The 23503-nt window shown below is 36.8% G+C and overlaps 1 protein-coding gene across 1 annotated transcript in view; it reads right to left on the bottom strand.

The window, feature by feature from the left end:
• Nucleotides 1–15615: 15615 nt before the first annotated feature.
• crppa (CDP-L-ribitol pyrophosphorylase A) overlaps nt 15616–23503 on the bottom strand; it is a 33625-nt gene continuing 25737 nt past the window's right edge. Inside the window, 1 exon segment of the mRNA XM_077207989.1 lies at nt 15616–16047. Coding sequence (XP_077064104.1) covers nt 15943–16047 — 105 coding nt within the window. The 3' untranslated portion in view covers nt 15616–15942.

The following is a 23503-nucleotide window of genomic DNA, read 5'->3' as shown; positions in this document are numbered from 1 at the left end:
ATTTTCATCATTTACCCTGCAATGTAGAATCCGTATGTATTTTTGTTAGGTTTTAAACTCCATGGCTTTTCATAAGGATTATTATTTATTATTGCTTGCGAGTTATTTCTGTTGTAAAATGTATTAACCTTAAATATGGGATATAGGTGTGATTGCATATGCACTACATTTGTGTGGTGTCAAAGTCCGGGTCTGCTTGAACTATGGACTTTATAGACTACAGAAATTTCTCACGTACACAAATACCTCCTTTTGCACCCATGACTTCTGTACATAAATTGTCATATACTTTGAAATAATCTTGAACTCTTAACAAAATCCTTGTACTGTTGCATGCTTCGAACATACTCTGTTTCTGCTTTTATGTGCAATCTGAAAATAATGGTTTAAAAACAGCTGGCTCCCGTAAGAGCGTTACTTTTGCTGTTGATATACAATGTTAAACTACTGATTCGTGTCAAGTGTATCTTAAGCTGCAGTGCAAACAACAGCATAATAACATTAATATTTAACAAACAGTCGTCAATTGTAAATTCCACTGAATAAGCTCAATAACGGTACAAAGCAAATAGCTTCGATCGTCCCAGCGGGATTGATTATGGATACACAGTGCTATTGAGCTCTGCAATATTCGATGTGATGTGAAAATCTCAACAATAAAAAAAAACATCTGTTGGGCAGTTTTGCCAAACTGCAAGTCTGACAGGATTTTCATAAAATACATTAAGAATCATTCTGTCTCAAAGTATCACAAAGTGATTTGTGAAGTGTTTGGTAGGTTGTTGTCCAGTTTAAATCATTTGTTCTCTCTTGGTATAAAATTCAACATAAAACTCATTTTAACTAAATTCATTTAATACATGCATATATTTATAAATGTAATGCTCAATTATATTCTGGGCCTCTTCAAAATGTCCTCAACAAAAGCTCAGAAGGAAAAAATAATAATATGGTACATTTGTACCTCTAGCTTATCTAGTCGGCATGAAACCTAAGTTGCGATAGTCTTTTCTTCCCTATTGTGATGTTTATCTGAGTGCAACAGCTTCTCGAACAAGAAAAAATGTTGGATGGGACTTGATTTTGTCCAACGGGAACTGATTGGATGGTTGTGGTTTGCTATTGGTCGATCTCATGTGAGTGACAGGTTGTCCCGCCCTCACGCCAGTAAACGCATCATCAGAGAAGAGAAGTCATTGCAGGAGAAGTTATTTTGATTAAAGATTATCAGGGCACATGAATGAATAATATCGACCACCCCAGCCCCCCCACCCCCCCACCCCCCCCCCCCCCATTTTAATCATTTTTAATGTTAATTTTATATAAATTTAACACAACAAAAATGAATTCATATGAGCTTAATAAATAGCAGCAGAAGCGTGTCTAATATAGATCCATTGATGCATTATTCAGACGCACACTGACGTGGTTTACAAAAGGCACAGATTCTGCAGCGTTATGAATGTGTCCTCAGAGATGATCTTGGACGTGTGCTTTACACACCTCTGTCCTGATTCACTGCTGACTGCAGTAAAAACACTCCAGGCGATTCTTTGTGTTGGTGGTACAATTTGTGTCTTATAAATCATAAAAGTATTTGACTGTAAAGACCTGACTTTGTCTGCTGTTTGTCACATGGTCCAATTAGTTTAGTCTCGCCCACCGGCTTCTCCAGCCACAAACGCTTTCAAATACTGTAAAAGCCAAATGCATCACTAAAAGTCTTTTGTACCCCCCAGTCCAGCATACTGTTTTAATAAATCCTTTCATTTCAAAAAGTGAAGTCAACATTTTATGATTTAATGGCTTCCTTCTCGCTGTCGGTGCCTGTGACGAAGGCCAAATCTCAGAGTGCCGGAGACTCCCTGTCCTTAATAGTGGGCTTGGGAGATTTCTTCCTATAGCAGACTAATGGATTCTCAATGTGAGGGTAGAACTTCATCAGGACAAACCCACGTGTGGCTGGGTTCTCTCTTTATGTGCTATTCCAAGGTTGAAGTGTGATAGATATTAATTAATAGCTTTTGCTCTTCAATTAGTTCCTCATCAATTAGTATTAATTATTCAGGAGTGATGGAGACTGTGTTTATCGTGTAAATGGACTTGCTGACCTCTACTGGTGTGTGTGTTAGAGGTGTGAACTCACCAGGTTACACTGAATGCAATGAATTTTATTTTAACCTGGAAATAACAACGTTTTGAGATTCTGAGACATTTAAAATGAAGAAAAAAATATGATATAAAATCAAAGGCCGCGAAGCAAATATGCTGCTGTCGATAAAGTGACGAACTAAATAATTAGCTAATTTTATGTAATTCTTTATTCCCAAACTGTTATGTGGGGTTTTGTGAAAAAGTATTTTTAAAATGATGCAAAATAACTTTTACTAGTGGCTTCAGACTTTAGACCCCAATGTGCAAAATATTAAGAAATAACTCAACATAATTATATCATAAAGCCAATTTTTTTTAATATAATTTAATGATAATTAAGGCATTAAAATAATAAACCCACATTTAAATGATTTTAAGTATACAAGTATAATTGAATTTAATATAATGTATTGAATTAATATAAAATATTGAATTATATTTTATTATGATTAAATTAATAACCATAGTGCTTCACACCCGAATTATTTGTAGGTGCATAGGATAAAAGTACAATTTAAATGAATATATATACACATTTACTTCTCAGAAAGTACTCATGTCCCCCCCCCCCTTCAATCCAGTTTGAGTAGTGTGCAAAATTGATATATTTTCTTGTTTATAGTTAAATTATATATATATAAAAAAGTAAAAAAATAAATAAATGTGGGTATATGAAGTGTAATAAATATTCCATTTAAATATTTATAAAAATAAATCTCTGTTGAATAATTTGATGTTTCTTTGATTTAATAACACTATAAATTATAAACGTTTGTGTACTATAACTGTTTTGTAAATTTCTTCTGTTGTTAGCAACTGTTTTATTTTTAAGCACCATAAAATATGCAAAATATCAAAAAAATCAAATACTATGATATATATTGACAGCATAATTATGTTTGTCCACAGAGGCGGATATGGTACCACTAAACGCCTCTTTGGTATGGCAAACATAATTTCCATTAAACAGACGTGCATCACCCGTCAGGAGAGAGCCAAGCTAAAATAGCAAGTTTACCGCTCTACGCTGTCAGTCAGATTGTGATCCAGCCCAGCAGAACTCTCTGACCCCTGAATATTTTGTCCTCACTGGGGTCACACACACACACAAACACACAAACACACACACACACAGGAGATCTCAAGGGAGGCATTACTCTTTGGCTGTTCTTGCCTATAGTGGGAAGTGCATGAGCTCTTGAGCATTTCCCCATTTTGCTGCAGGACAATCCCATCATCCTCTAATCAAGCCTGTGGTTTAATAGCCAGCTCCATCCATGCACAAGGGTTGTGACGCAGGCTCGGGACAATAGAAGGATATTAAAACACTTCGGCATCCACTTGAAAGTCCCGATAGCTCCTGCCAGATCACTCAGTGCTTGTGTCGCCTCAGACTGCGTTCTGCAAAGTGTGTCGTAATGTGTGCTTGCTTAAAAATGAGAATACTGTCATTTTTACTCCAAACCTGTATGCTGTTGTTATTTTTTTTCTGGAACACAAATTAAAAAATGTTTCACTTAAAAAAAGCTACAAAAAGAAAAAACTAAAATGTAACTATAAAATTTAAAATTACCATAAATATTAATTCACTTCACAGACATTGTATGGAATCTTCTTATACAGGGGTTTCCAAACCTTTCGATGTCAAAGATCCTTAAATATGATTATATTACTCCCCATAAAGGCTGCTTCATATTTTCATATACAGAATAAAGGCCCATTTATACAGCGTGAGAAATATGAATAAATAATGTTATGTTTTAGGATGGAAAGACACATTTTCAACTGAATTGGAATAATACTGTAGCATTTCCCACAATTAAAATTTCAAAGCAAGAAAGACAATTAGAAGGCTAAATTAAACGTTATATAAATGTTTTTTGAAAGAAATTAATACTTTGCTTCAGCAAGGATGCATTAAATTGATTACATTAAAGACATTTCAAATGTGTTGGCAATATTGATATTATAATTGTTTCTTGGTTATCAAATCAGCATATTAGAATGATTTCTGAAGGATCATGTGACACTTAAACTGGAGTAATTCAGCTTTACCGTCACAGGAATAAATGACAATTTAAAATATATACAAACAGAAAAAGGTTATTTTAAATTGTAATAATATGTTACAATAGTACTGTTTTACTCTATATTTATTAAAATAAATACAGCCTAGGAGAGCATAAAATATTTATTTAAAAAACATTTAAAAATGACGGACCTTAAATTGTTTATCTTTAATGTGTGTATATATAAAAAAAAAAATTCAAATTTTATCCTGATCCCCATTTTGAAATTTTATAGACTTACATATTAGCATATAGATTCGCATAGATCAGCATAAGATGCGTTCATCCATGATCTCTGCGATGAGAAATATCAGTAAATACCATTGAGTTATCATTCAAATTAAGCACCCCATAATATTCAGAATGATACAGATGAATCTCAATGTGTGCAAAATGCCAATTACAAGTAGCTGTAATACAAAAAAAACATGACATTGAGGATTTTGTGTGTGTCACAACTTCTAAAAATTCAGTGTTTTTTCAGCACCCTTTGCTTCATATTAGTATGAGTATGATCACACCATCGCTTGGTCTGGCCCTGAGTTGATGAATCTCAGATGAGTTTTACTGAGCGTATGAGGGTTACATAAACTGGGCGGGAGAATGGAGCGTAAGGTTTAAACGGAAGAGACAGATCCAGGTCCAGCCCCTATCCAGACCCTCTCCAGAGATTCATTAAGGACAGAGAGCAAGGGGAAGAAACTTCCTGTCTGACCCAACATCTGCCTGGCTGGACGGGGGATTTTTAAGGGGACAAAGAGAAAGTCTTTATGTAACTGTCTTTTTATAGGTCATTTCCCTGCATATCGCAGATGTGGGTGACCGTAGCATACAGAGAATTCAGTGGAACTTCACTTCACGGAGACATCGCTCATTGTCAGGTTGTCTGGCCGAGTTTGAACACAATTCACGATTTAAGGAACAATGGGGAGTTTTGTCAGACAGACGGGGGCGTAGAATAACTTCTCACCGGAAAGCAAAGCGTAGGACGATCTCGAAGGGATGTGAGTGCGCTTCATTAGAATTGCATTATGAAACAATGAAACAAGATTCCCCACTTGCTGTGGAATTTGGAAATTCAAACAGACATTTGCCAAGCATGTGTTAGTCCACTTTCCACAGCAGAACAAAGCACGAAAAATCCATTTTCTCAGGAAATAAAGTCAACCGCACGTGGATGTAGCGGAAATGCTAGGGATCACAAAGCGTGTGTAAAAACACTATAAAGAGATGCCTGGAAAGCATTGGGTGTGAATTTGAGCCCTCAAGGACAGGTCGGTGTAATTTGTTGAGACACAGACATGATAACATCTAAAACGAATACTTCTATTCAGCAAAGATGCATTAAAATGATCAAAAGTGACAGTAAAGAACATTACAAAAAGGATTTAAATTTCGAATAAATGCTGTTCTTTTGTACTTTCTATTCATCAAAGAATCCTGAAAATAAAATCATGGTTTCCAGGAAAAGATATTATGCAGCACAACAGTTTTCTACAGTGTAAAACACTTGCTGCCTTAAATTTTGAAGTACAATCAACTTGAATGTTTAAGTCATTTCAACTTAAATTACACTAAACTGACTAAATCTTGTAAAAACGTTTTTCAAAAAGTTTCACTGTAATTTTTACAGTGTAAATTGATACACTTTGAAATTGAAATCAGCATATTAGAATGATTTCTGGGGGACACAGTAGAATCACATTTCAAAATATATTCTAATAGAAAACAAGTTTAAAATTGTAATAATATTTCACAATATTACTGTTTTTACTGTATTCTGATCACATTTATTGTATTTTGGATATAAAAAGTCAAAAAAAGAGTGACAAATGATCATTACAGGGGGGAAAAAACAACCTTCTTTTCTCCTTTCCTTTTCTTTCTCTCAGAATGCCAGCCCTGAATTTGGTGAATTCTCCCATCTCAATCTGGCGTTCTGTTCCGGAGAGAGCAACAAACTGTGCTGACAGTGTCACAAATCAAGCGGATGAATTATTTACAGCACTCTCACACTTTCACATCAGTCACAGAGCGCACAAAGGCAAATCCTGTTGCTGTGTAATCAAGACATCATTATCCTTCCACCTTCATAAATAAACAGTTTAAAAAGACGGGCGGAAGCAGATAATGAATGCGTCTCTGAGTGTGCGCGCGTATCGAAGTCCGCCAAGACACAAACTCTTGCCACAGTTGTGGCGTATTGTGTAAATAATGTTGATCAAACGCCCCACACTGTGCTATTTTTCTCTCTAAATGAAGTGTATCGCATTTATCAAGCCCTTTGATTTGTCAAAATAAAACGTGCTTATCACAGATTGAGCGAAAGTTTAGTATTTATCATCGCAGATGAACACCCGACCAGATGCAAACCCGTATCTCCCAAATGAGCACCAAAAATGACATGATCAATAAGTTATGACAACATATGTTTTTACATTGCTTTGACTCATCAAAATAAGTTAAGCAATTTCAATTTCAAGTCAGTTTAATGTCATTTAAGTTGAAACGACTTAAACATCCAAGTTGATTGTACTTAAAATTTAAGGCAACAACTTTTTTGTACAGTGCACAAGGCTGAAGAATGTGCACCACTAGGTCATGGCTTCCACATTTTGAACAACTGAAAAGAAAAACAGAAAAGAGACTCACAACACTGAGAATAATGACTACTGATCGGATCATTTAAAACAGACCTATACAAATCAAACACACAATTCCCTCAACAAACTTGGGCTGAAAAAAACATGGTTCTTTCCAACTCAGATAATATCCTTAAAGACAAAAACCTAAATGATTGGCTTTGACATTGCGGAGAGGGAACGTAAGCTTCTGAGGTTGAGGCAGGGAAAGCGGCCGAGCATGTCTTGTGTTTTACAGTCCGTACTGTATGTTTCTCTCACAGAGTTTGGATTTATTTTAGTTTCTCAATAGCAGGACATAAATCACTCCTGTCTTACCCTCTCTCGCTGCATTTGTGCTCCATTTCTCGCTCACTTTCTTTTCTTTTATACTATCCTATCCTCTTTTTGTCCCAGTATATGTCCACTGTAAAAAAAAAAAATCCTGTTAAAATTACAGTAGAAATATAGTGACAAAAAACTAAGCATGAATTAATGTATCTACTTAAATCTGTTTTGTACATTAAAATGTACGTATATAACTGCTATAATACGTGGTAAAATAAAAGAACACATAAATTCATCATGGCTTTATATATGGAACCATAATAATAAACTAATAATGTCAAAAACATCTTAAAATACCATAGTATATATCAAAAGAAGAAGAAACTTATATTTGAATAAAAAAAAGTTTTAAATTATATGCTAACCTGTATTGTTCGCCAACACTTTATTATATTTACATTTACTGTCTCGTTGAATAGATGTTTTTTTTTTATAATACATTTTTATCAGCATAGGCATATGTCCACTGCAAATAAATAAATCCTGTTAAAATGACATTAAAAATCTGGTGACAAAAACAGTATTTTCAAACAGGAATACATTTTTTAATGTATTTTTTATATAGGAATACATTCAATTAAGGAATTAATTAATTCTGCTTTGTACATTAAATGTATTTATATAACAGCCATAAAATAAAACAACGACATAATGATTTAAAGTCATCATAACTGGCTTTCTATGAGCAAAATATACAAAATGCAATAAAAATCAACCACACAATTACAAAGATAAGTATTCATGCATAAAAGAAACATATATTTGAAAAAAAAACAGTACTGTCTTTTCATTGTAAATTGTATGCCAAGTTGTGTTTTTACTCACAAAAAAAATATTTTAACAAAATGGTACTCTAAAAGAAAATGTTCTTGAATATCATTTTAATGAATACAGTTTAACCATTAATTATAATTCATTCTTTATACTTCCCAAACCATAATTCTTGTAGTCATCCCATCCCATTCACTGAATGGTGAGGTAGAGTTAACCCATTAAAAGTTATTTAGTGCACAAGTGAAAAAGTGACATCCCTTATCTAGAATACACTGACTCACTCCGCAAAGGTTAGTTCATTCTCCATCTATGTCACCGGAGCAGGGATGTGGCTGTCCCATCCAGGAAAGGTCCTGTTTTTCCTCATGAGGAAGAATTAACCTCTCAGACATTACCACAGCGAGCCTGCGGTGTGCAGTTTTAGGGCGAGTGTTTCCCTGCTTTACCACAGTCTGTGGCCCCATGGGCCCCCGTCCTGCCCTCTAATTAGATTAACCAACATTCCCAATCTCGTCGGACTGTACTCTGGGCAGTCCTTACCTTTAGAGAGCTGTAATACGGGGTCTTAAAGAGAGGAAATGACCTAAATGGCTGTCAGACAGGATTTTGTTACACCAGATCGTGTGCTGACAAAATCACATCTGTGAAGTCGCAGGCCCTTGTTAGGATTTACAACCCAGTGAAAAACGTTTGCTGAAATGACGCTTCATGCCACACTGGGACTAAACAGTATGGAGAGAGGTCATTGGCAGGGTTTTGAAAACAAAGAATGAATAAATGCCTTTCTTTTTTGGTCCATATAATAAGCCATTTTGGACCCGATTGACTTTCATTGTGTGAATCGAGAATGACATAAGGATGAGTAAATGATGACAGAATTTTCATTTTAGGTAAAATAATACAGTTTTAAAGTTTATTTAAAGGTACACTTTGTTAAAAAAAAATGCATGCATTTTGCAGAAAAACATTGTTTTGGTTGTGCTTTGCCTCTGCGTGATGAAATATGGTTATCCTGCTGCTCATAAGAGATATAACCAGTTTAGATGAAGAGAATGTCAAGCTGATTAGCTGAAGATGTTACTGCAAATTTACCCATTAATAGAAATGATACTTCCTTAAAGGGTTAGTTCACCCAAAAATGAAAATGATGTCATTAATGACTCACCCTCATGTCGCTCCAAGCCCGTAAGACCTCCGTTCATCTTCAGAACACAGTTTAAGATATTTTAGATTTAGTCCGAGAGCTTTCTGTCCCTCCATTGAAAATGTATGAACGGTATACTGTCTTTGTCCAGAAAGGAAATAAAGACATCATCAAAGTAGTCCATGTGACCTCAGTGGGTTAGTTAGAATGTTTTGAAGCATCGGAAATACATTTTGGTCCAAAAATAACCAAAACTACGACTTTATTCAGCATTGTATTGTCTTCCGGTTCTGTTGTGGATCCGCGTTCAGTGACGCTGCTGACGTAAGACGCTGCTGACGTGTGTCTGGTGCGTCCGAGCTTCGTTTACAGTCTGAGGGAGACGCACGCTGGAAACAAAACAATCTTCACAAACATGTCTAAGGATTTCCACACAGAGGAAGACTTGCATTTTTTTGCCCAGCCATATTTATTTGAACCCGAATACACGGACGCACCAGATACACGTCAGCAGCGTCTTACGTCAGCAGCCTCACTGCGGACTCGTGAACGCGGATCCCCTTCCTTTCTGGACAAAGACAGTATACCGTTAATACATTTTCAATGGAGGTACAGAAAGCTCTCGGACTAAATCTAAAATATCTTAAACTGTGTTCTGAAGATGAACGGAGGTCTTACGGGCTTGGAGCGACATGAGGGTGAGTCATTAATGACATCATTTACATTTTTGGGTGAACTAACCCTTTAAAAATAAACTCACAACATCCATAATGAAATGACCCTTCACAATAGATGATGCTTCACAATCAGCTCTGTTAGAGAGATACATGTGGGAATTTATCTGTTCAATAAAATACCTTATTCATCTGAGTAAATAAATACGCCATCTCCGCATCGATTTTACAACATTTCAAATCCCTAGTTCTGGCCATCTCCAAAAAGCCAAGCCGATGTTGATTAGTTATTAGAAGCTCTGTCGCGTTCTCTTTTTGCCAGCAGACTCTCCTCTGTTCTGTGTTTGTTTAAAGCGGGTGATTCCCTGGAGGTTTGAGATTTAGCGGCTCCATGTCAATCTTTCTCACTCTTTTTAACAACCTCTGACACACACACACACACACACACACACACACACACACACACACACACACCATACAAAGCAGCCGGAGCAACTTTTCTCTATTTACGGATATGGCACGCACAGACTAAAATATAAACACCTATAACACGCTTTCTCGAGTAAATCAATCAGAGTAAGACAGAAACGATTAGGATAAAGTATTGATGATAAATTGACTCATTTTTTAATTTTTATTTTGAACAGAAAAGGTTACATAGTGTAGCCTATACCTTTGATGAAAATTTGAGGAAATACACTATTAATGTTGATGCCTTCTTCATAGATTTAAACTTGGCCTGAGAAACAACAAATCAGAGGGAAATATCATACATGGCCAAAACACACACACACAAGCTTGTGGCTTCACACAATCACAAATGTACATGTGTTGGGCATGCAAGATGGTTCTCAAGAGAACTGAGCACGGGTCTCTCCGATTTCACAGCGAAGAAGTGCTGAATTTGAGTGATGTTCAGTCATTAATCATCTTTGCAGAACAGTAGGAGGCAATGCAAAAGACCACAGGCAAGGTTCTTCGCAAGGTTCACCTCTCCTCATCTCACTTTGATACTTCATTCAGATACATCAAGCAAAAGAAGGTCATTTATAGCCTGGTTCTACCAGACTCTCGTACATTTCATTTGTACAGAGAGTCTGGCACCGCTCCATTGACAAGCGTTAACTTCCTTGTAGGCGGGTATTCTATTGAAGTCTAAAACTATTGGATCTGCCCAGAGTCACTCTATCTGCCATAACCAATCGCTGACGTTTGGTCGTGACATATGTCTTTTCCCGAACCCCGTGGGAGGATGGCCATAAACACAAAACTAAGCAAAGATTGTTCTTGTTCCGGCTTTAACTTCTTGATATTCGGCAGCGTTGCCACAGCGGACCGAATGGCTTCGCTCGCATCTTTCTTATTTTGAACTACAACTCAAAATAACGCACGAGTCGACATCAACGTCATCGTTCTCAGCCACTCCCTCTGTTCGCTGATTGGCCCGGTAAAAAATTGATCGGAGAAAACCAAAGTCTACAGCGCAATCCCAGACGTAGTACTGAAGGAAAATGAAATTGAGCGGAAGTGCGTAGGAGGGCGGAGCCAGGCTAGGTCATTTATGCATGTGTACCAAAACTTGTCATCATTATGTTTTTATCGTGTAAAATATAAAAATAGTAAACAGTTGAATTGGGCTGCAGGTTCAAGTCTGGCCTGCTTCATGTCTGAGTTTTTAATGTTTATAAAACAAGTCTCTTATGCTCACCGAGGCTGCATTTAATTATAAAATATACAGTAAATCAGTAATATTTTGAAATATATTTTAATATTTATTCATGTGATGGCTAAGCTGTGTTTTCAGCATCATTACTCCAGTCTTTAGTGTCACATGATCCTTCAGAAATCATTCTAATATGATGATCTGGAGCTTATTAAGAAAAATTTCTTGTTATTATCAATGTTGAATATGGATTTTTTTGATGAATATAAAGTTCAAAAGTACAGCATTTATTTGAAATAGAAATATTATTAATGTATTTACTGTCACTTTTGATCAGCTAAATGAATCCTTGCTGAATAAAAGTATACATTTCTCTTTTTTTTATTCTCCCAAAACCTATGAACATTAGTATGTGTATTTAAACTATCCTTTATCCAAATAAAAAAAAATAAAAAAAATACATCCATCTGGACCCCGTAAATGCTCAAATGCATGCTATTATTACATGCATTATTACATAATTATTATTATTATAAAAAAAACCAAATGGGGACACAGTAAATAATAAAACTAATAATACATAAAATAGTAATACAATATTTTTTCTATTTAAATTCAGTTAAATAATATAATTTGCCATAAAAAATGAATGTGTAAAAAAAGAAATAATTAAATAAATAAATTATATATATATAGTAGATGTTATAGTAAACCGTTCCTCAAAACACGAGGGAACATTTTGTCTTCTTGGTCTGTCACTCCTCAATGTCCAGCTCGATGAGACAAGCCAGAAGAATTCACCAGAAAAGCTGCAAGCAAACCATAAGAAGCTGATGAAGCAGAGTCAAGAGTGGAGCAAAAGCCCTGTCGTAAGTTTTATCTACACCAGCAGCACATGCATTTTGTGCCGCTCCGCCAGAGGAAAATGAGTGAAACCTCTCTCATACATAAATATGGTGAGTGCTTACTTGACCGTTTCACAGCTGTTCCTGGTTAGCGGTTTTCTCAGAACGTTTCACACGAACTCTCAGAGCTGTACAAGCAAATGAACATGAATCATATTGTCTAAAACTAATCCAGACGTGCCATTGTACTCCAGCCTCAGAGGATGCTGGTGTGTAGTGCGAGTAAACTAGATAAATTAAACACAGAAAAATCCAGGGGGATAAAATCAATCAATATTATATTTGGCAATGATTTCTATATGACACATCCCTCATAGACTTCCACAGTAGTTACAAGCTTTAAAATATTGGCTACAATAATGCCCTGTCTATATTGTAAGCATGAGATTACTAACCAGAAGTGAAGATAGGGAATATTTTCCACTTTTGATTGCTTTAAGATTACTCTTGATAAAGGCATTTGATAAATTATTAAATGTGCACGTTAGTGGGATCACTTTTATAAAATAAATGAATACTTCTTACTTAGGAAGGGTGCATTAAAATTGGTCAAAAATGAAAGCAAATACATTCAAAATGTTACAAAAGTGCATGTAGTAGGATCATGTGACACTGAAGACTGGAGTAATGATGCTGAAAATACAGCTTTACCATCACAGAAATAAATTACATTTTAAAATATATTCAAATAGAAAAGTTATTTTAAATTGTAATAATATTTCAGAATATTACTGTTCTTACTGTATTTTGATTAAATAAATGCAGCTTTGGTGAACATTAAAGACTTCTTTCAAAAGCAAACAATCCTGTTCCCTAAATATTGAATGGTAGTTTATGTGTTTCTGTAATTGGCCTTTCTATGGACATTGTTCATAAATAATGATATGGTCAATTCCCCCTGTCCATCATAGTCATATAGTATGATCATAATCAATGGAGCAAGAGTGAGAGGATCAGGTTTACAATACTCTATTCTATCTTAAGTCTTTCCAGAAATGCCCATGACATGTTACTGAAGAACATCTGAAAGGTTAATCCATCTCAGTCAAAACCTCAGACTTCACACAGAGAAATGCTCTCAGTGTCCCGCTGACAGCCGAAACCCAACGCACTCACCTTCAGACGTGTACATGCCCCTATAACACAAATGTGGAACAAATTAAACAGCGAAAAAATCGAGAGTTTGGATAAGGCAGAAAAGTTATGCAAGAGAAGGTGACAGAAACTTTGTTTGTTTGAATGAATGATGTACTAAAGCAGTTGTATATTTTCGCTAGAACTAAAATTGTAGAAAAATCAAGACAAGCTAAGATCAAGTAAACAGCATCAAGTAAAAAAAAAAAAGAAGAATTGTGTTGGCCATTCATGCCATGCCAAGAACAAGCTCCTGATTGGTTTGCCTGTAGCAGGCCTTCACTTTGAGCCAACACTCAGACAGAAACGACGCAGGAAGTGACTTTAACAACCCGCCGCAATTATCGCATGCTCATTGGACTGGAAGCACAAGGCCATAATCAATTATCAATCTGCGGTGAGCACAGGAGAACGAGTCTGGCGAGGTCAGCACATGTACACGCACATTTGGGGGATAGTCCGGGATCCTGTTTTTGTCAGACAGGGGTCAAGCTATAAAAACAGCTACATTTATGAAATGTGGTCACCAGGGCTTTTCCAGTTGAGCGGGTGTAAGGCCGGCCAACAGAGGGTCTGGTAAATAGAGGAACCACAAGTTTAACAGCATCTGAGAAAGGTGCGTTTATGATAACAGTGTGTTAGGTATTTGTAGGAAGAGATAAATATATAGAAAATAGGTGCAAATTATTTAGAAAAAAAAGGTTGTGTCGATTTGTTTTCAAAAATCGTCAAATCTACACTACCATTCAAAAGTTTGGGATCAGTAACATTTTTCAGTCATGTTTTACTCTTTTACTCACCCAGGCTGCATTTATTTGATCAAAAGTAAAATATACTGTAAAACTTCAGTCTTCAGTGTCACATGATCCTTCAGAAATCTTTCTAATATGCTGATTCTGTGCTCAAGAAACATGTATTATTATGATCAATGTTGAAAACAGTTGTGCTGATTAAAGGTGAAGTAGGCAATTTGCTTCATAAACACTTTTTTTTAATATATATATATACTGGTTGAAACTCTCTTCACATCTTGATGGCAATCAATAATAGAAGTGATAAATATTAAAACATGGACATATATCGTCTGTGGAAGACCAATGATGTTCATCCTATCATTGCATTCAACATGTATTTTCATACATCCATGCACCTGCTCGCGCAGACATCACACGTCATCAAGGCTTTGCAGAGTTTTACACCATCCCAGCCGAGGAACCACAAAAAATCTAAAAAATATATATACTTTCTAACCACAAATGCTCGTCTTACACTAGCACTACGATGTGCCACGCATTACGTAATCACGTTGAAAGGTCACACGTGACGTAGGCGGAAGTACCTAGTGTTTACAAAACAAATGTGCAAAGACTAAGTCAAACATCCTTTACAAAAACAATTAATAAATAAAAGGTAAAACAACGATGTCGGACAATATTCAATTTGGAGGAGAAATTGATATGAGTTTTTCACCCTATCCTACATTTTCCGCCCACGTCAGGTGACCGCCTGACCTTTCCAATGTGATTACATAATGTGTGAAGTCTTGGGTGTGAAAGACAAGCATTTGTGGTTGAAAAGTATTTAGATTTTTTCGAAAATGACCGATGGTTTGGCTAGATAAGACCCTTATTCCTCGGCTGGGATCGTGTAGAGCCCTTTAAAGCTGCATTGAAACTGCAATTTGGACCTTCAAACCGTTGATAACCGTTGAAGTTCACTATATGGAGAAAAATCCAGGAACGTTTTCCTCAAAAACCTTTTCGACTGAAGAAACAAAGACATGAATATCTTGGATGATGTGGAGGTGAGTAAATTATCAGAAAATTTTAAGTTTATGATGTCAAATCCAATATAGTTACCAACAGTGATGCACAACAGCTGATTTTCATTCCCCTCCACAAGATGGCAGCATTGGATTAAATACAGAGCGGGCCTCAATGTCAGAACGTGCTTTCAATCACGTGAGAAAGGCATACGATTTTGTACCTCTAAATTTACTATATATTAATTTATTATGGATAAACAGTTTGAAAATAGCAATGATATCTTATTGTTTAAACGGTATATATAAAATTGAATAAATATGGAAAGGAGTTTACGAGTTTAAAAAAGAACAGTGAACTGTCATCTGCAACAACAACGTTTTTTTATTAATTTTTTTACATACAAAAATATGTAAGTTCTTTTAATTGTGCTTGTGTGTTGATGTACATCAGCCTAGGCAAACCAGGCCAATTTTGCATTTGAATTTGAATTATCTTAAAATCTACCTTGAAAAATGAATCAACTGATCCAAACATTGACTGTCTGACCAGGCTGTCACTCACTCGCTATCTGTAATTTATTTTAAATTGAAATGCCTTCATTTGCAAACGTTCTTTGACCTTTGAGGTTCCGTGCTGCTGTCTCTGCGAGTCCTGGTTGTCTGCTGTAATGCCTCTTCTCCGTCCTCAGTTTCAGGCATGGAGCATCTGTCCAGTGAGAGCAGCATTGCGCTCTCTGATGAGGGAGACAGTGATTTGAGTGAGTCTCTCCACAGATCTCTCCCACTGCTCTGACACCTGAAGAAACACACACGCATGTGTTTTATGGGGACTTTCCATAGACAATGTTTTTAATACTGTACAAACTGTATAGTATATCCCCTTACACTAACCCTACCCATCACACAAAACTTTCAGCATTTTTACATTTTCAAAATACATCACTTACTTAGTGTGATTTATAATCTGTTTTCCTCATGGGGACCAAAAATGTCCCCACAAGGAGAAGGATTTTGGATATTGCCATCTTTGTGGGGATGTTTTTGTCCCCATAACGTAGGGTTTATCTGAACAACACACACACACATATTTAAACACACTTGAATAGACAAGCAGATGTGCTCAAAACATCCTTGACGACTTACCGGCCGTGATATTTGGCAGCCTAAGAAAAAAATGTCAGGCCTCCCATTGTGCTCACAGGGTTTCAGGTTTTGTTTTCATGTCTTGGGGTCTCTTCTCTTAATGTCCTTATGCTTCTGCATCTTTTTATGCGTTTACATCAGTGATTAATTGCTGAACAACTCTCCTGGTCTTCTCATCTGTTTGAACTGTGTTCAGATCTACATTGTAGCATTAGACAAAGAAAACCTGCACTTTTCAGCCGAGGTTGGACTGGGACCAAAATCTTGCTTTTCTTTAACAACTTCTGTTCAAGTATTTCAGATTCATTTAAATATGATATATTATATTAATTTAGAAAATATTAAATATTTTAATAAATTGGCGGGGCTATCTTTGTATTTTATATTTTCTCCTCTGCTAGCTTAACGTGGACAGAAAATAACACATGGCTGATTAGGAAAAAACATTTTTCATTTTTTTAATGCGTTCATTTTTTCTTACTTTCCACAGGAGCTGTTTTCTACCACTCTCACTTCCAAGTTTTCAAATCCATGGATAAGAGGTTCTTAAACTCATGACACGCATTTTCCACAGTTAACTCCATAGGATTCCAATTTGTAAGCAGAAGGATGAAATAAACTGAAATCTAGTGACTAAAAAAATCAATTTGTGGAAAAATGATAAATGATTAATACAAATAAAATGATTAATGGCAATACAGCAGCAGCTCCTGAACTTCAGCAGCCTTACAATGTGCAATGCTTTTTAATCTTCATTTGGAGTCAATTTGGAAAAGGAAAAGAACGAAAAAAAAAGAACTGAAATTAAGAGGCGGCACCCTGTTTTTCCTTGTGTAATACAGTCACTGTTCCCTCACTTAATTATGGGTACAAAACACTGAGTAAGGAGCCAAAACATCTGCAAGCGGTCAACTGAAATCCTGCAACCCTTCAACTAATGACAGCTCCTTCACATACAGATTTCACACACAATTCAAATATAGCAAGAAAGATTCTGCCACAAATTCCTATATCAGTGTATCATCAGATAACACTCTGTAATAAGGTCTAAACCAATGAAGAATGACCTCAGTGTATTTGTTTAGTCAGGAAATGAAGAACAAATGGCCTTAACCTGATTGCCACCCACATGTAAAACTCGAGTTCACGGAAAATAGCGCAATGCCTGTGGAATATTTACAAACGCAGAGAGAAAAGCTTGCCTACTTGTCCACAGCTAATGTCAACATTTCTCATGTGTTTTGTTTTTGGTTTGACGTGACAGTCCTACTGGGAAAATAATAAATGGGCATTTTTCTTTTCTCAAAAGAAGATCACCAACGAGGATCAAAGGTTTAAGTTTGCATAAGTCTCATGTTTCCAATGAGTAGCAAAATATGACAGCGGATCAACTTATTTCTTGGCTAGGTTGTATTCGAGCCGCCACGACATATTGAAAAATCAGAGTGACATATGCGGGGGAAAATAAGATAATAATACTGTTGTGTTAGAGTCAACACACTAATTGAACATTTATCCTACTCTGAAGTGTGGTCCATAAAAATAAAAGAAATCCATCAAAAAAGAATAAAAATGCTAAGCTCAATCAATAAAAAAAAAATAATAATTGTGGGTGAAATAGTGGATTAGCCTAGGGGACGTCACATTGGAGTAATCTTGGGTTAAGTGACTGATTCAAAGGCACAGTGGTTGAAAATATGCTTGAAAATGTGCTGTATCTGCCATGTATCTTTTGATGATTACATATCCTAGTCCTAGGAAGTTGGTTGGCCAATACATTTTTTTTTAATTATAATTCACTTGTGAAAAAAAGCTGTCACAATGTTTGCAGTCACAATGCTAACTATAGATACATTCAGTGATTAAATCTGAAGAAAACTGAAGCTTGCTGATGTTTAATCGCTATAATTTGTCAGAATATTACATCACTTTTCCATTCCTGACAGCAGAAGGCTTACTAATGAGCTCTATTCTGTCTCTGTATCATGGCCAGCACTTAAAAGTACACATGGAACAGGAAATTCGACACTTGGAATTTAAATTTCTTGAAGTCTCGTCTTTTGTGCCTGTAGGGATTTTCCAAGAGTTCCAGTATCTTTTTCCAGGCTTTTATGGGATGGATAAAACATTTACAGGGGCCCCTGTACAGGCCAGCCCAATTCACCTCTCTTGAAGGAAGTTGATGAGTTCTAGATGCTGTTTACTGCACTACAAACTGTGCACTACAAAAAAAAATGAATCTTTCTTCCCAAGCCAACAGATCAAAGCTCTTTTAATAAACAAAAAAAACATTTGTATCGTATAAAATGGACTAATCGTAATACTGATGCGTGCCGGATGATAATGAATACAATACAACAACATCCAAGAAAGCTCTGTTCCTTAAGAAAGAAGAAAAGTACAAAAACAACAATGGAGGAAAAAAGGCCCAATGGTTGTAATCCTACAACGGTAATTTAATAGAAAAGAAGAAAATCTTTGAACAGACAGATCAAATCAGAATCATGGACACCAGACGTGTGGTTGCTTTCTTTCCATTGTAAAGTCCCTCTTCTTTTCTTTCATTCGTTGGCTCTAATGATGGTCCCATTAGTGGAAAACTTCCAATGATGTAAAAAGGCCATTCAAACTCATTTTAACCTGAAATTGGCAGAACTAATGAAATTTTCTCTTCTTGGCCTAGGGTTCCCTCGAGAGAGGTACTTGACTGGGGCTTTTGGATGTCCTTTAATACACCTTGGGATGTTTGTGAAATCATTTGTTATATATTACATGGAAAATGCCAATATACAAGAACAATGCATTTAAAAACAGTGCCAATGTCTATTACACGTTACTACAAATATACAAAAGCAAATTTCTTACACTTTTTTCTCAATTCAAAAGAAAACTGACTCGTAAAGTACTAAGATGACAGGTTATACAGCAGCGGACCACACAATGAGTGGTTCACTAACTGTCCTTGAAAATTCAGCAGATTCAGACAGCCTTTCCAGCAGCACGTAATGGCCCGCCTCACACAGACGGGCCCTTTGAAGACGGGACCTCAGCAATTAGGAATTTAACAATGACAATTTGCACCCTTCAGTCTTTTTCTTTCCAGGCAGCAAGTGAGTCTTATTCCACTACAGGCCTGCCAGCGTCTCCCTATAATGACCTTCGTGAAGGTTTCAAAACCCTTTAATGCCAGCTGAACTGGAAAGAATACTTAATCACACTGCTGAAGTCAGATCAATACGACAAGTGCTGGAGTTTTACTAGCGACACTTTTAGCCAAAGTGAATTTCAAGAACGTTTTCAGGCAGTAAATTGTTTTTTGAAATTAAGAAAATCACGTTAATCTGTGAGTCCGCCACAAGGGGGAAGCAGAAAGTGAAAGGTTCTGACTAAACGCTGATTGGGGGCCTGGAGGGGGCGCAAATTAAACACTACACATTAAAATGCATCTTAAAGGAAAAGTCTTATTCTGCCACCAGAACCCATGCAGACTCTGGGTCCCTCTGAAAACATGGTATTACATTTCTTACTCTGACCGTACATTCCTTTTGAGAAATTATAATAGCACCAGTTCCTGAATGTCCCTCCGGACTGCCAATCATAGACAGTAGCCAGAGGCAAAGAGCTAGACATAGACATCGAGCCCAAGTTACTGTCAACTTCAGAGATGTGATATGGAGCTGAACTCTGAGGTTCACCTTCCTCAACTGTAACTGTATCCAAAGGGACATTTTTTAATAGTAGACCAGCTTAGCGAATAACCGCAGGTCAAGAGGGACTCTGTGAGGTTTTAATTGAACTGGATAGGCCGGTTTTTGGATAGGACAGCAGCAGCAGCAACCATGCTAATGTATGGCTCAATAAATGGATCAATTCAATTTTAGATTATTCTAGAGCAGAAAAAAAGGGGCATTATACATCTTAAATTCTAGTACTTACCATAAATAAGGCACAAAGCAAAGCCAGGTAGTCTTCAACAAATAGTCAGTGAAAAGAGGTGCCTAACGTTCAGATAATGATGGCGAAGTGCACCATATTCATGGGAAGTGCCATTAACATCATCAGAAGAAAGCCAGCGATTGACTAACTCTGCCATTTCCTGCACATTAAAGGAGAACTCCGGGCAAGTTTTAAGTTAATCTTGATCGTTATACCTTTGTGAGTACTGTCTATAGAAAAAAAAAAACGAACCGGATTGGTGATTGCAACACGGAGCAGTTCCCGCAAATGACCAGAGCTCCTCCTCAGCTAAAACGGCAGTTATTGGGTGCATATACATAAAGATTGTCTTTGTGCCTCTGAACAGACACATAATGCAATTAAAATGTCTGTCCAACATGAACAGGGCCCTTACATGTGAACAATATGCGTTTAGCAACAACCATTGTTTAAATTCACCTAAATAGTGTTTTAGATGGCTAGCTGTAGTCTCGCGCTGAAGTCCCGTGGGAACTCAGTTTAATGACGAAATTAAAAATGGTTTTGATTGAAAATCTACATTGGTTTATAGTTTTAGGAACTTCCATTGCCAGTTTAAGAAAGATGATTCGCCCCACGGATTTTTCAAAACGTACCACCAGAACAAATACTTAAAAAGGACAGATTTGTGGGATTGTGCCGTCAAAACGCGTCCTCGACATGACCCCATCATTCTCATTCAGTCTCACCTCGTATGAAAAGGATCTGAGCGTCATTATCTCTTCTCTTGAACTGAAGCACTGCATTACCCAATATTGATTCAGGAACTGCTCAGATAAACAAGTCAAGGAACACTGAAAGAAAGTAATAATGAAGGTTTCCGTCGTGCGGTTACAAGGAGAATGGCATCTATAGTTTCTCGTGTCTTAAACAGGTTTTCCTCAGTGAACTGTGTTTCTGAATCTCTCTCTTGCTTTTTTTTTGTACAAGAGCCTCGGGTGTAACCTACCACATTCACAGGAATGGGGCGAAGAAAATACAGGAAGCTTTTGTTTCCATACCTGTGAATACTGCTCTATTTCAACAAGTCAGAGGGAGCGATTTCTGTGTTTGTACTTGACCTGGTGACAGATATGTTTCCTAAACAATGATAGACCACAATGCTTTCCTACACTGACAGATCTGTTGAAAATGGTGAAATATGTCATGATATTCCAAGGCCCACATGCAGAACCCAAACATCCGTTGTTAACAACAAAACCTCTTGAGTTCCCCTCATTAGACTTGTGACATGCACAGAAAGGTCTAGCAAGAGATCAACCTGGGTCATGTATGTTATTTCCTTCAGCGACAAAACTGCATTTCAGATTCTACATCCTTATTTTCCTTTTCTACGCTCACCCATCGCCAAGTGCCCGCACTTCGTCTTGATTCATTACGAACAAGCCTTTTCAGGTAAATATTCCGCCTCTCCCTCAAACAAAAGGCTGTTGGCATTTTTTACCGAGCTGTCCAAACAATAATTAACATAGACTAAACAGTCGTCATTTTCGGATGAGCAAAGGTGAGAGTGTGAGACTGCGAAATTGGAGAAATAGCATAGAGGAAAACAATCCACCCTGCAATGGAGGTGTCCTGGACTGTTTATACAGATAAAACATAAATACCCCTCTGCCCATATACTGATAAAAAATAACATGCTTTGCCTTTTTCCCAACATGGATTACTCCTAAATGGCCAGATAAAACCCCATTTAATTGCTTGACTGAAATACATTATCTGGCCATTTAGGAGTAATCCATGCTGGGATAAGAGCACAACATGTGTTATTCTTTTATTAGTATATGGGCAGTATTTTTTTATTTTATTTTTGAGTGACACATGCAATAGAAACATTAGGTTTTGCTTTAATGACATCCGTTCATACAACCTCTACAAGTTATCTGGTATGATTTGAATTCCAGGTTTAAATCTCACATGATCTATGTGGTCTAAAACTTCTGGACTCTGTATATTTAATATTTAAGGTGTGGTTAAAGGTTTCCAGTGCAGGATATAGCTTGTTCAAAAGTTAGCGTTCATCTATGGCCCGACCTGAATTACCACCAAGAAAAGAACCAGGACTTTTACAAAGATTCAAGTCAGAGGTGAACCACTTCAAACTACTCAACCCAGCAAAGCTCATGCTAAATCCTAAAAAACTCCAAGCTCAAAACAAGATTACTGCACAGTGGACATTCAATATCTGACAGTGGGTGGTCGTCTCAAATCTAAAACAAGTGTTCTTCCGTGGACAGGCTGCATGGGGCAGAACACGCCTCCATGGCCTTTTACTGATTGAATGTTTACAAACCCATTTGGTCCGCCCCTGGTATAAGCATCAGCCTCAAATTTCGGATCTAATTTGTTTATGAATGTTTTTGGTTGGAAAGTTGTCTCACTATGAGGGTGTGCATGATCTTGAGCGGGGCAGAAGGTATCAATGGCTCATGTAATCTGCCAAATCAACACTAAATAAACCCATTCAGTGGGTAACGGTGTACGATCACACATGCCAGCATGCATCTGGAGCACTCAAGGCATTATATAATGATGCACAGAAAATTTGATGTAAAATGATTATATTGGAAACCACAACATTATGGGTACAGATCTGCTTGTGTTATCCAAAAACCTGTTATTGTTGTGCCACTGTGCTCTGTTTTCTGCTTATCACAACAATATGTGTGAAAAATGTAAGATCTCTGTGTGAAATTGAGATTGTTTAAAGCCAATATCACATCAATCAATACTAGCTGTGTTTTCATTTTTATAAAAATTTTGGGATATTGCATTAAAAATGCTGGATGGATCGCGCTCAATTGATTTGATCCAATAAGAAGACATGCTCATAAACTATGATGGAAACACATTCACTGAATAAATCTCTCAATGTGCAACAACAAACTCACATGACTTTGCCTCAACAGAGGATGTGATTGGATAACTGGACTAACTAGTGGACTAATTTCATTGCACAGCATCTCAAATGCTGTTTTGGTCATTCTGAAATCCCTGAGCCAAAGACTGTCATCAAACTGTTTGGGTATAATTACCTCCCAGAACTGCCTCACACGATTGCGTTGCCAAACACCAGGCACCCGCCCTCATCAAGATAACATGACAGCGTTTATTGCATTTTGTCTGCACGCTCT

The sequence above is a fragment of the Siphateles boraxobius genome, unplaced genomic scaffold (genome assembly GCF_051911475.1).
Source record: "Siphateles boraxobius isolate OS27281-9 unplaced genomic scaffold, OSU_SipBor_1 6, whole genome shotgun sequence".
Lineage (NCBI taxonomy): Eukaryota > Metazoa > Chordata > Actinopteri > Cypriniformes > Leuciscidae > Siphateles > Siphateles boraxobius.
Note: the sequence above shows the minus strand (reverse complement) of the source record. Positions and strands in the feature narration are given on the sequence as shown.